General features: G+C 34.6%; 1 protein-coding gene across 1 annotated transcript in view; it reads left to right on the top strand.

The window, feature by feature from the left end:
- Positions 1 to 15,046, top strand: part of PIK3CA (phosphatidylinositol-4,5-bisphosphate 3-kinase catalytic subunit alpha) — an 86,110-nt gene that overhangs the window by 47,618 nt on the left and 23,446 nt on the right. Inside the window, exons 2-7 of the mRNA XM_055568990.1 lie at positions 5,423 to 5,850; positions 6,359 to 6,568; positions 8,280 to 8,530; positions 10,486 to 10,731; positions 11,390 to 11,475; positions 14,897 to 15,002. Of these exons, the coding sequence (XP_055424965.1) occupies positions 5,499 to 5,850; positions 6,359 to 6,568; positions 8,280 to 8,530; positions 10,486 to 10,731; positions 11,390 to 11,475; positions 14,897 to 15,002 (1,251 nt within the window). The 5' untranslated portion in view covers positions 5,423 to 5,498. The remainder of the gene's footprint in view (positions 1 to 5,422; positions 5,851 to 6,358; positions 6,569 to 8,279; positions 8,531 to 10,485; positions 10,732 to 11,389; positions 11,476 to 14,896; positions 15,003 to 15,046) is intronic.

Genomic DNA, 15,046 nt, shown 5'->3' with positions numbered 1-15,046 from the left:
TGTTTTAAGATTTTAACTTGACTGGCTTAACATTTGGAGAAAGAAATGGCAACCCGCTCCAGTACTCTTGCCTGGAGAATCCCATGGAGGGAAGAGCCTGGTAGGCTACAGTCCACGGGGTCACAAAGAATTGGACATAACATTAATCTCTTTGTTTTCATAATATTTAGATTGAAAGTGTGGGATTGAGGTTGCAAAGGCATGGTTGGGATGACTTATTAGCCAGTGATTATTTAGAAAATTCTCTAGTTGATATCAAGTAATTCTGACATGTTTTCAGAGGTAGCAGACTTTTTCTGTAAAAGGCCAGATAGTAAATATTTTAGATTTTGCAGGCCACATGGTCTCTGTAGCACCTGCTCAACTCTACTGTTTTTGTGTGAAAGCATCATTGATGGTACATAAACATGGTTTCTTGGCTGTGTTTCAGTTGAACTTTATTTACAAAAAGCAGGTGGTTAGCTGGGTTTAGCCTGTGGGCCATAGTTGGACAACTCTTGCCTTAATTGATAAAATCTGGAAATACCATTCTAATATAAATGGAGAAAGGCTTTCAGTTAAGGAGTTAAAAACCAAATTGTCAAAATGTCATTGTCTTTTTGGCTGGAAGAGTGCACGTCTGGTGTTCCAAATACTGAATTGCCCATTGAATTAAGAAACCTTTTGCTATAAAAGTCAAGGGACAATGGAGAGTCTGAGACTGTTTTCTGCTGTTCATTTCTGCTGCATATTTTGTCCTTAAAGGTGTGTTTTTACACCTTGGTTTACTGTTTATTTGATTATATCATTTATTTGAAAACAAAACTTTTAAGAAATCTGAATTTAAAAATCATGAAAAAATGTCATGGTATTCTTTTGTTCAAAATACTTAGAGACTCCCTTTTACTTAGAGTATACTACATAGAATTCAAACCCCTTCACTTGGAGTCTGTCCACTTTTCTTGTGCCCCTGTGTATCTCTCAGTCCTCCTATCCCCATGCATTTCATACTCAAGTAGTAAAAAAAAAATCAAACTTGTATTGCTGGTAAAGGCCGCATTTTTTTCATGGTCTTTGCACACACACTTTTATACCTGTCTAAAACTCCCTCTTCACCTATCTGCCCCAGGTCCAAGCCACTTCTCTGCAAAATCCCTATTAATCTGTAATGCTGTACATAAACTTCCCTGGTGCCTTCCCTAGCCTCCTCAGGCAGTTGGAGATTTCTTGTGACTTTTCCAAAGTTCCTCTTCTGCCTTATAACAATTTTCCATTGTTAAAGTTGTTCCTGGGTCTTGTTTTTCCCCAACAAACTCAACAACCAAAGAGAAAGCATGTATTTACCATTGTTTTCATACTATTAACCTAGAACCTGGCACAAACAAGTATTTCTCCAAAAAGGGTGATTAAGCCAGGGATTCCTTACACCTAAGCTGTAAATAGCTATTCTAATTAAATAGGGATACACAGGATCTGGGGAACAAGCCACAGTTGCAAAAATCCCAGCATCTGAACCACTTGGTACTGTTCCAAATTCGTCTTTGAATCTTGCAGTTCCGGTTCTGCCTTCGGGCTTCAGCACTTGACTCTGGTACTGCTTTGTGAAGCTGAAACGCCTTGTTTACTTGCCCCCCTCTGTAAAAGAACCCAGTCCTCTTATTCCTATCACTAACTGATGCCCTTCTTGAATAATTCATAAAAACTTGAAAAGATACTATGGGTATACTTGACAGGTTTGTTAATTATATTTAACATTTTTTGAGTGCTTACAGTGTGCCAGTCTCTTTGCTTACGTGGTTTTCATATATTACCTCATCGATACCATGGTCCGATGAAGTGTATGCTATTATCCCAACTTAACAAATTGGGGCAGGGGGCCAGGGTGGTGGTGGTGGTGGTGATATAAGGTTTGGTGAGATGAATTGAACTGCTTAAGGCCATACAACTATTAACTAAGGCAGACAGAATCTGAATCCAGTGTAACTTCAGAGCCTGTTCTTTTTATTCACCATTATTCACCACCAGTGAATATTCCTGCCATAACTGTATGGTTATAATGTGTACTTTGAAATCATGTAGACCTGGATTCAAAATATTTAATATTTACTGGTGGCAAATAACTTTACTTCTCTGACCCTCAGTTTTCTCATATGTAAAATGTTTATTACTTACCCCAAAAGGGTTATTGCATGCCTAAGTGCAAGATATCTACTAAATAGTGAGTGTTAGCTCCATTTGTCTCTTCTACACTTCTTGTGAAGTAGTAGAGTACTGGGGTACGAGGACAAATAAGAAAGTTAGCTTCCTCTCCCTCCTGTAGAGTACTACCAGTGTGGACCAGTGCCTGCTTTCCAGGATCTCCCAGTATTTTATGGCTATGATCACATTTATTCTCTTAATGAGAAGGGTGTGTCTCAAGTATTTCATAGTTGTTAATTGCCCATAAATATACTAAAGTAGAATAAGGATTAGAATCAGTGATCTCTTGGGTACTAGACGTCTCTTTCGCTAATTCTTAGGAAACATATGGGACTTCGGGAGTTGTTATTTATTATATAAAATAGTTGCCCTCATGATTCCATAACATAGACCTGTTAGTGCCATTCAACAAAGAAAACTGTAAACACAGCTGCTGTTTTGGTATGGTTTGTGGTTTGGTTTTGTTTTTATTTGAACTTTTTTCTGCAGGCAGATCATCACTTAAAAGTAATCATTTGGCATTTCCCCTTGCATTCTTTAAATTTTTTTGTGTGTTTTTTAAAAAGCATAGCCTAACTCATTTCTATAATTATGCTCTCAGATTGATCCATCTGTTTTTTTTTACTGGCCAGTGAATTTTCTTTTAAAAGTATAGAGAATAGGATAATTATATTTTAAATCCTGTAACCTCAGTGAGTCTCTTATAAATTTGAAGAAGATATTTTCAAGTATTAAAAAAAAATTGTACATTCCTTATTGTCTTTCAACTGATCTCTGTATTTCCAGAGGTAGGGAGGGGGCTTGAAATTCCTGCCAATTTATTCCTCATCTCCTTCTTCATGTGTTAAAACTCTGAAGCATACCATAAACACTTGTTTGCAACTGAGAATGGGTACTGCAAACACATCTAATCAAAATATATCCTATTGCTCTCTCTAGGTTTCATAGGCTGTGTGGAGAAAGAGGAATTGTAGGGGGCAAATGGAGATGTAGTAAGACAGTTAGGCCTTTGCAGTGGTCCAGATAAGAAATAGTAGTGGACTGACCCAAGACATTAAGAAATTCAAGGTATAGAATTAACACAATTTGTTGATGAATTAGATACTGGCTTCTACGCAATAAAGGAGTCAGAGACAGTTTCTGGATTAAGTATATCCTGCTCTTCACCTCTTTCTCACTGTGTGTGTTCCACTCCTGCTTATCCTTAAAGAATTTAGTTTAAATGTTACCTTCTATGGAAAACTGCCTCATTCCAACTTCCATTAAGTTAGGTGACCACTGTATGTGCTTTTATAAGCACCTGGTACTTCTTCATGAGAGGTTGTTTGTTTTTTTTTCCTGTTTTATACGTGTCAATTTTTTACCCCACACCAGCATACACATAACCTTCACACTCTCGATGTTGTCTTGTGAGGGCAGAGGCCATGCCTGTCTTATTCATCATCATCATATTCCCAGTACCTAACATGGTCCTGGGGACAGCACCAATACATTGTTGGTGAATAGGGTCATTTATAGCTATTGTCTATAGTGCCTGATAAGAGTAATTGAATACAGTAAGTTGTCTGGGGTTTTTTGAATCATTTCTCTGACTTAACTTTTATTTCTTTTTTATTTTCTTAGTATCTCTGACCTTATTTTTTTCTTATAGTTTTATAGTTTAGCTTACTGAATAACAAAATATAAACCACAGTAAAGAATATGCCTGCAATGCGGGAGACCCAAGTTTGATCCCTGGGTTGGAAAGATGCTCTGGAGAAGGGAATGGCAACCCACTCCAGTATTCTTGCCTAGAGAATCCCATGGACAGAGGAGCCTGGCAGGCTCCAGTTTATGGGGTTGCAAAGAGTTGGACGCGACTGAGCGACCAACACTACTACTTTTTGGTAAAAGGAATGGATCATTGCAAATTAATCATCCTATCTCAAGGCAAATGCATTGATGACACTTTTATTATACTGAATATATAACCAAATTATACTTAAAGACAGAATCATCAAAGGTATCACTTAGACAATAATCAATACAAAAAAAGGAAATTACAAAGATTTTTCTTTCTTAAGAAAGAAAAAAGTACTAAACTGTGCAAATTCTAGTTACCACAGAGTAGAAGTAGTAGTGTAAAAGGAAAAGGATTTGACTTCTGTAGCCTTTACTTTACTCATCTTTAAAGTAAAAACAGTGGTGGTGGTGTAGTTGCTAAGTCATGTCTGACTCTTGCAACCCCTTGGACTGTAGCCTGCCTGGCTCCTCTGTCCATGGGATTTTCCAGGCAAGAGTGCTGGAGTGGGTTGCCATTTCATTATTCTTGCCTAAAAGCCTTTACTTTACTCATCTTTAAGAACAGTGGAACCATGGTCTAAAAGGTCCTTTCCAGGCCAAATTCTGTTGTTCCATAAAATAGAAAGGAATGATATATAATGGGAATTTTGGTTTCAGTTGCAGCTTACTATTTATTCTCTCCATAGCTCCAGCTCTGTCTTGATAAGATCTGACCTTAAAAATCCATTCAAATAAGAATTTTTTATTGAATGAATTTATTAAATGTGGTTAAATGCAAATAATTGTTTTTTCTAATTTCTGGTTTGGAATCAATTCTTTTAGCCTGTGCTAAGGCGATGGCACCCCACTCCAGTACTCTTGCCTGGAAAATCCCATGGACGGGGGAGCCTGGTAGGCTGCAGTCCATGGGGTAGCGAAGAGTCGGACACAACTGAGCAACTTCACTTTCACTTTTCACTTTCATGCATTGGAGAAGGAAATGGCAACCCCCTCCAGTGTTCTTGCCTGGAGAATCCCCATAGACAGAAGAGCCTGGTGGGCTGCCGTCTATGGGGTCTCACAGAGTCGGACACGACTGAAGTGACTTAGCAGCAGCAGCAGCAGTCGCTCAGTTGCATCTGACTCTTTGCGATCCCATGGACTGTAGCCCACCAGGCTCTTCTGTGTATGGGGATTCTCCAGGCAAGAACACTAGAGTGGGTTTCCATGTCCTCCTCCAGGGCATCTTCCCAAACGAGGGATCGAACTCAGGTCTCTTCTGCATTGCAGGCAGATTCTTTACTGTCTGGGCTACCAGGAAAGCCATCTTTTAGCCTAATTAGGAACAATAATATAAGATGAACTATAATTACTTACTCTAATCATTTCAAACTACAGAAAATGAAATTTTACATTTAGTAATGCCATATGTGTATTCTTTGATGGTTCCTCCTTTAACATACTTTTTCTTTCTTTGATTTAGATTTCTGCTTTGGGACAGCCACACATCTAATTCCTTAAAGTACTTTTATATGTAAAACTTGTAAAGGATCAGAACAATGCCTCCAAGACCATCATCAGGTGAACTGTGGGGCATCCACTTGATGCCCCCAAGAATCCTAGTAGAATGTTTACTACCAAATGGGATGATAGTGACTTTAGAATGCCTCCGTGAGGCTACGTTAATAACGATAAAGCATGAACTATTTAAAGAAGCAAGAAAATACCCTCTCCATCAACTTCTTCAAGATGAATCGTCTTACATTTTCGTAAGTGTTACCCAAGAAGCAGAAAGGGAAGAATTTTTTGATGAAACAAGACGACTTTGTGACCTTCGGCTTTTTCAACCCTTTTTAAAAGTAATTGAACCAGTAGGCAACCGTGAAGAAAAGATCCTCAATCGAGAAATTGGTATGATAAAATTTTGAAATGGCATTGTCATCCCATTCTAAATGCAAATAACTGTGAAGCTTAACTGTTTTCTCATTAATAAAATATTTTGTCTGAACTGGTTAAATAGATTTCAAAATAAAAATCATTACAATTCTAAAGTATTTTTTGACTGTTAGGCTAAGGGACTATTTTTAACACCTTGGTATTATTCTGTAAAGTTTTCTTTAAGAAGTATCATATGAGGGAATGAGGGATAATTTATATTTGCTATATCCCAGTTTTGTTTTGTTTTCTAAAAAATAATTGATAATGAATAATGTTTGCTACTTTTGTTCCAAATTACTGAGCATATCATATTTTATATATTAAACATATTTGAGACTTTGTCAATTCTTACTATATGTATTCATCAAAAATTTTATTAACACAGAAAATTCTTTACTGTGATCGTCCATATCTACCAAATTCCTTGTTTATAACAAGCATGGTCTTACTGTGTGTTTAACAGAATGTTATATCCTTTAAGGTTTTGCTATCGGCATGCCAGTGTGTGAATTCGATATGGTTAAAGATCCAGAAGTACAGGACTTCCGAAGGAATATTCTCAATGTTTGTAAAGAAGCTGTGGATCTTAGGGATCTTAATTCACCTCATAGTAGAGCAATGTATGTTTATCCTCCAAATGTAGAATCTTCACCAGAACTGCCAAAGCACATATATAATAAATTGGATAAAGGTAAGAAAATTATTTATCTACCATAAATGGCCACTGTAATGAAAACTTCTGTCTGTACCTATATCATTATCCAGTCTTTTTGCCCTAGCTAGATGATAAGCTTCTTGAAGACAGGGACTGCTTATACTGACAAGATATAATAATTGACTGCCAAGTACACAACTTGTGTGCAATAAGTATTGATTGAGTGAATGAATATGTACATGTGGTGCTGATCCCTTGGTGAATTATCTTAGAATAAAACTGAAAAGAAAACGTTGAATTTCAAATTCACTGTTAACAGAATTACAGCTAATTATATTTTTACAAATAAAAACAACTATAAATAGAAGTATTATATTTTTACAAATAAAAACAACTATAAATAGAAATATTTTATGAAATTATGGAGAAAGTTAACACATTCTTACTATATACAAAGAAAAAGTAAATGTTAGATGCAGTGTTTAACTCTGATCATAATGAGTGATAATAATGACTTGACTATTGACAGTATATCAGTTTCTAGAATTAAGTGAACATGAGAGTATTTAAACTGCGTTGTTTTAGAAATGAAAATATCATGTATCAGATAAATATTTGTGTTTTTCAAGGTAACAAAGTAAAGTTTTTAATGGAAAATTATAGAATAGGTTTACTTATTAAACATAGTATTCTGTCAGGAGAATAAATTAAGGCATCTTATTATTATTTCAGCCATATTATTCTAAGTAGTTTAATGATTATATAACATAAGATCTTCATTTAAAATTCATTTCTACATTAGCATAGTTTTTAAAATGGAATGATCTTTTCATTTTTTCCTAATACTCTTTATGAAAATTTTCCAACATATAGAAAATCTGAAAGAATTTTACTGTGTATACCCTGGCCACTCCAACATAGTTTTAATCTTTTCATTTTCATCTTCTTTTTCTTGGTCCCCTAGCTTTATACTTCATTAATCTTAAAGGAAAAAAATAGAAAATTTATTTTCTTCCCCTTCGCTCCACCATCTTTTCTCTCATTCTGATTCAACATCTTTCTTTAAGTCTCCATGGTTCTTCCCCATAGTTACGAGACACACTTGTACTTAAAGTACTGTTGAACCTTTGATGCCATCATGAATCACTCTTCAGAGGGGTTGTATGTATGAAGTATGTCATGCAGTTTAGAATGGAAATTAGCTTGGTCTCAGATACTTGCAACACACAGTAGTCACAGTTTTGTGTGCTTGCCTTAAAACATGAGGCTGGGGCATGGTTTGTCAGCCCTATCAGATTTGAAGATTTGCTCTTTCTACCTGACATTTACCTGTATTTAATTATGGTTGATTATAAGTTATTTCCAGAGAAGGCAATGGCACCCCACTCCAGTACTCTTGCCTGGAAAATCCCACAGACGGAGGACCCTGGTGGGCCGCAGTCCATGGGGTTGCTAAGAGTCGGACACGACTGAGCCACTTCACTTTCACTTTTCACTTTCATGCATTGGAGAAGGAAATGGCAACCCACTCCAGTGTTCTTGCCTGGAGAATCCCAGGGCTGGCGGAGCCTGGTGGGCTGCCGTCTATGGGGTCGCACAGAGTCGGACACGACTGAAGCGACTTAGCAGCAGCATAAGTCATTTCTCTTTGTGGTTAGAGTAATGGTACTGCATACTTTTTGAAACTTGTCTCTTGAAAAATGAAATATATGTGGTGATTGCATTTAATATTATTTTTCTATTTTAGGGCAAATAATAGTGGTGATTTGGGTAATAGTTTCTCCAAATAATGACAAACAGAAGTATACTCTGAAAATCAACCATGACTGTGTGCCAGAACAAGTAATTGCTGAAGCAATCAGGAAAAAAACTCGAAGTATGTTGCTATCATCTGAACAACTAAAACTCTGTGTTTTAGAATATCAGGGCAAGTATATTTTAAAAGTGTGTGGATGTGATGAATACTTCCTAGAAAAATATCCTCTGAGTCAGTATAAGGTGAGTAACAAGTTTTAAAGATATTAATTTTAAATTTAAAAGGTAATAACATTGGGAACTGGTATCTGTATTTAGGATGCAGTTTTTGAAAATTTAATTTTTTTTGGCCACACTACTTGGCTTCCAGAATCTTAGTTCCTTGACCCAGGGATTGAGCCCTGGTTTTGGCAGTGAAAACGCCAAGTCCTAATTACTAGACTGCCAGGGAATTCCCAAAACTAAATAATTAGTATTAGTAAATAGCATTAATAAGTTCATTTTTTTACACTATATTTAGTTTGAGAGACTGATGAATTTCAGAGGACCAGTGCTATGCTTTTAGATTTTATATGATTAATATTTGGGGACCTGACTACATGTATATGGGTAAGCTGAGTAACAGTTTACAGTTGTAACAATAGTTATGTCATTATTCAGATACAAACATTTGATGACAATTTAATTGTGCCATGAAGTAAGATATAATAATGTTTCAGGTGTTTTACAAAAAAATGCATTATGTGCTTTTTCTGGATAGCTCAGTTCTATAGTGGAAATACTTTTATAGCCAATAGAAATTTTAAATAACATGAAACTTGCCCAAAAGGCTTTTCATGTGCCATACTTTTCAAAAAAGGGCTTGTATTTGAATACACAGTGTTAGCAATAAAGTAAATGTTCTTTGTCAAAAAAAAAAAAAAGGCAGTTACACTAACACCCAAATTGACTCGACAGACATGAGTCTGAGTGAACTCTGGGAGTTGGTGATGGACAGGGAGGCCTGGCGTGCTGTGATTCATGGGGTCGCAAAGAGTCGGACACGACTGAGCGACTGAACTGAACTGAACTGAATGATTTTTATCCCTTTCCAAACAGTGGCACTAGAAGAAATTAAACATTTCAAAATCCAGATCTACAGTTAATTAAGATGCACTGTTAATACTTCTCTACTCTATTTTTCTATTCATTAAATAAATACCTATAAGAAGCAACCATATTTGTACCAAGCATATGTCAAGTACTGATTTACAGTACCTAGTAAGACATGGTTTTGGCTTTTAGTTTACTTACATTGTACTAGGGCTTATGGGTAAGGAGGCAGGTTTTTGTAATATGTGTACAGTAGTGCTATGTGTATATGTGCTTAGTCGCTCAGTTGTGTCCAACTCTGTGTGGCCCCAGGGACTGTAACGCCCCCAGGCTCCTCTGTCCATGGAATTTCCCAGGCAAGAATACTGGAGCGAGTTTTCATTTCCTTCTCCAGGGGATCTTCCAAACCTGGGGATCGAACCTGTGTCTCCTGCATTGGCAGGCGAATTCTTCACCTACTGAGTGATTAGGGGTATACAGTAGCATTTATATTAAAATCTGTATCCTGATTATCATTTTAAAGTTCAAACCAATGCATTTTAATATTTTTTAAAACATATTTCATAATTATTAGTCTCCTCTCTTTGTGTGTGTGTGTGTGTGATTTTTTTTTAAGAAATATTTCTCAAGAAATGTTGGGACAAAAGAACAAGTGGGCAGCAGCTCTTGGATTTTACATCAGTATGACTTAATACGTTGAATGACAGAGACTTTCTAAATATGTTGCTTTTTCCTTTAACAAGTACAGTGTTTTCATAATGAGTATGTCCTGATCCTTATTTTTAACTCTTTCTTCTTTCTTTTTTTTTTTTCCAGTTGAAGGTAGAACTATAGTCTCAAAAGCTGACCTTGATTTTTCTTTTCTTTTATACAATTTATATGCCAGGAGGTGCTTGGCTTATCTGTGCTGTAACCTAACTCCCAAATGTTAGTGTTTTAAATGTTATAAATATAGCAACTGCTAAAAAAAAATCTGTAATGTTTGATTTGTTTAATCACCTTTGCAGATTAGTATGTAAATTATCTCATAATACTCTTTGCATTTTGCTTTTAAAATGAAACCTTACAAAAAATGGCTTCTCCCCTCCCACCTTAATCTCTTACAGTATATAAGAAGCTGTATAATGCTTGGGAGGATGCCCAATTTGATGCTGATGGCTAAAGAAAGCCTCTATTCTCAACTGCCAATGGACTGTTTTACAATGCCATCATATTCCAGACGCATCTCCACAGCTACGCCATATATGAATGGAGAAACATCTACAAAATCCCTTTGGGTTATAAATAGTGCACTCAGAATAAAAATTCTTTGTGCAACCTATGTGAATGTAAATATTCGAGACATTGACAAGGTAAGGTCAAGTGTTGCTGTTTATAATTAATATAAATTATTTTATATAAATCTTTTTTATTGAACTATATCATAATCCGTTTACCTGCAGTACGTTTTCAGTTGGCTAGAAAACATCTACCTTAGTTTATAGTCCTTTTCTGTAATTCTAATAATTCTAATATCTGTAATTCTGAGCTCTTAAAACCAAACTTTTATAGAATTCATTTGGCAGGAAAACCTGACCTAGTCTGAAGCAAGGTTTTTTATAGTCTTTATCCCACTTAGTGTAAATATCCATATGTTTTGTTGTAGAAATATTAATAATTTCTCTATGAAGTGCTGCTCTAACTGCTAAGAGTACTAAGTAATATTTAGTATATGTACCAATTTATTGTTCTGAAATTTGTAAAACTGAATTACATAACTGGCCTAAAAAGGGATTGTGGGCCTGCGTTGAAGGCAGCAACATATTGGTGAAAAATCTACATCATTTATTAATTTACTATATATGGGAAGAAAAAGAGAACAGAAAAGCTACATCTGAACAAAAACTTTTAGTTGATTCTCTCATTCATATCAGTTAAGTTGTTTTGATAATGTTTAATATTGGTCTTGTCTAGTATATGTATGTGTATGCGTATATGTATGTGTATACACATAACTTTTTTTCCCCTTAGATTTACGTTCGAACAGGTATCTACCATGGAGGAGAACCCTTATGTGATAATGTGAACACTCAAAGAGTACCTTGTTCCAATCCCAGGTAAGGAAGTATATGAATTTATATTTTCAAAAGTCGTATTAGTGTTTAACAGTATAATAAATAAAAGTAGCATATTTTACATTATTAGTTTTATGCAAGTCATATATAATTCCAAGACATTTAATATAGAACATAAGGACATTCCATCAAATAAGTATCTTCATTCGGGATCACTTTATTTATATTCTCTAAAATGTTACTGGAACAGTTTTTCTGATTCTCTCTTTCGTTGTGTCGAGGAGAAAACAGAATGTGGTTATAGTTTTGTGCTGATGATTCCTTACAGTAGGTCTAAAAACCTTGCATTTTATTCCTTTTTAAACTCCATTTCCATTAAGAAGTGAGAGTTGGCAAATAACTTCAGAGCTGTACTAATCTGAGGCAGTTTCCTTTACAACACTCCCAAGAATACATGTTTATCACATTCAAGTAAAGAATTTTGGGGAACAAACCAATTTCTTAGTGGGAGGAGGAGTTATTGGAAATGTTTAAAAATGATTACTGCCTAGATAAAATGAAGAAATAAAAAAGGTAGTATAATTCAGCAGCTTTCCATCTTGCCATTTCTTTGCCTTTGTTTATAGAATCATTTGGGAATAAAAGTTTATTCCTGAATATAGTAGTATTTTAAGATAACTCAAATTGGTTTTAAATGTTAAAGTAGACTTTTTAGACTAGCAGTAGAGCCGACTAATGGATCTTCCAGAAGTAAGTTTCATAATGAATTCAGACTGAGTTCTAGAAGAGTCAGGGAAAAGTTCTGGTCTTGTCATTGCTAGAGGTGCCACCCTTCTAGACCATAGGTAAAGTTCAGAGAGATGGTAGCCTTCTCTACCAGGAAGAAGGAATATAATTGCCATCCTGCCTGAACCATTGTATGTCAGAAAGCAGGTTAGAAGTTACGCTGTGGCAATAGACAAACCCAGAATCTTTTAAAATTTTTGTTAGACCAACAAAAGTTTGTTTCTCATTCGTACAGCATATCTGTCACAGGTTAAGTGGGTGCTTTTGCAAGGAGCATAAAAACAATATTTGAGGAAATAATAGCCAGAAATTTCTAAATTTTGGTGAAAACTATAAAACCAACAACCTAAGGGGTTCAACAAGCCCAAGGAAAGACCCCAAAATAATGTTAGATAGATTTATCTTAATTCTTTCAAGTAACAAAAATAAACAGACTTTAGAAAAGTAAAAGGTAAATTTATTTAATAATATAAGATCAAAATGTCAAAATTTAATATATTAAAGTAGCTATTTAGAAAGGATTTCTGTTTTATTATCTTTTCTTTAAGAATATCTATAAGGTAAAATCCCTATGGAAGTAGTATAAAGACTTAAGTAAATTGTTGAGCTTTTCTGTACTTAAAAATCAGAGGTAAAAATATATGAAGTTATTAGAAAGATGGAATCTTAAAAATTCTTACTGAGATTAAATGAGTTTTCCAAATTTGTGCTTTCTATATGCTAAATAAATTAGATACTTTATGATTTCCATATAAATGTTACCAGTTATCTCCCAAAATCAGAATAAATTTGGAATATATATATATAAAACCATTGCTTAAAACTAAAGGACTTAATGGGGTGGTGCGTGTTTGTGTGGACTTTAGAAGAAGAAAAGAATATGCTTTAGTTGGTTAGCACAGTACTGAACAACTATAATACATTAATAAGACAGCTCTCTTAAAAAGTGTGCAGAAAATTTTTCATTAATTATGAGCAATTCAGAAGGTTTCAATGTCGTAAAAAGCACTAGGTATGTTTGAGATACACCATCTAATTTTTCTTGAATTACTATGAACTTAACAAAGCTTACAGTATTTCTTTTCCCTGCATTTGTTGTTTGCTTTCCCTTTAGATTTCCTTCTAGCTCAGTTTCCCCATTTTAAATGTAAGTCTTCTCTGTGTAAATGGACCCTTGAGCTTTTAATATGGACTAGTTACTGTTCTAATTTCTTTATGTTATCTCATTTAATTTTTACAACAGCTGTATGAGAGTTGGTGCTGTTATTAGTCCCACTTCACAGATGAGAAAACAGAAAAAGCAAGGGTTACACATTTAGTAAAATAGTAGAAACAAGATTTTACTCCAGATAGTCTGACTTCTGAATTCATATTTTTAGCCATTACTGTTTTTAATTAAAAAAGAACTACTTATTGTATTTGGTTCTTTATAAGTATGTATACCAAATATAGACATAATTTCACATGTAACAACAACCAATAAGTTAAAGGGAACTTATGAAAATTTGAATAATTTATATCACTTTTTGTAGTAACTTTTTCCTTCTCATTATGTCAAGTTTTATTACTTCCTGTGAAGTACTCTGAAATTTAAATACTTTCTCCTTATGTATCTTTTATTTTATTTATCTACTGACTTATTTAAATTAACGGGCTCTTCTGAGTGAAACTACATCATACATAAGAGTAATTAAATATAATTTTAATCATAATAGGAAATTAATTTTATCTTTCTGTTTTTTAGTTTTTAGCTTTTTACTTTTTAGTTTCCTTTTTCTATTTCCATTTTCTATAAGTGAATTTGTTTTTATTTTTACCAAAGTATAGCACAAATGCATAAAATTATACAAATCATGATTGTGTAGTTCAGTGAATTATCACAACATGAATACCTGTATAACCACTATGCTGGTCAAGAATTAGAACATTTACCCACGTTCCAAAAACCCCTCCTCAACTCCTTCCCAATCCATTAATCTTCTCTCCTTCCCAGAGGTAACTGTTCTAATGCTATTAGTTTTGGTTGTTTCTAAATTTTATATAAATGGACTCAAGGAGTTGATATTCTTTTGTTCCTAGCTTCTTACAGTCAATATTATGTTTATAAGATTTCATCTATATTGTAAATAACTAGCATTCATTTCCATTGATATACAGTATGCCATTATATGACCATACTACCATTTATCTATTTACTGTTAGACATTTGGATTTTTTTTGAAGTTTGGAGATACTATATATAATTCTGTTAGCATTCTGTTCAGGATTGCATACATTTGTGTGGTTTTATACCTAGAAATGGAGCCTAGTTATGGATCAGTTTTAGTAGATTATGGTTTCCAAATTGGTTGTACAAATTACACCTCCCCTAGCATGTATGAGATTTTCTGTTAATGCACATCCTTACCACCCCTTAGTATCATCAGTCTTTATCGTTTTAGCCATTCTCTTTTCTAGTGTTATCTTTTTATTTTTGCATTTTCTGGATGACAGATGATACTGACTACTCTTTCATGTCTATTAGCCATTTAGATTTGATCTTGTAAAGTTTCTGTTCCAGTCTCTGAGCTGGTTTTCCTTTGATTTATCTTTCTCTTAGTGATTTATAGGAATCATTTATATAGTCTGGATAAAGTCTTTTTTGGTAAATTCTTTTTTTCTTTAAAATTGTTCATAGGTGGAATGAATGGCTGAATTACGATATATACATTCCTGATCTTCCTCGTGCTGCTCGACTTTGCCTTTCCATTTGTTCTGTTAAAGGCCGAAAGGGTGCTAAAGAGGTAAAGTATCAGAAAGAATGGTAATATTCACTCCTAAAAACCCC

This window comes from Bubalus kerabau, chromosome 2 (assembly GCF_029407905.1).
Source record: "Bubalus kerabau isolate K-KA32 ecotype Philippines breed swamp buffalo chromosome 2, PCC_UOA_SB_1v2, whole genome shotgun sequence".
Classification (NCBI taxonomy): Eukaryota; Metazoa; Chordata; class Mammalia; order Artiodactyla; family Bovidae; genus Bubalus; species Bubalus kerabau.
The sequence above is the reverse complement of the archived record's forward strand: the minus strand, read 5'-3'. Positions and strand labels throughout refer to the sequence as shown.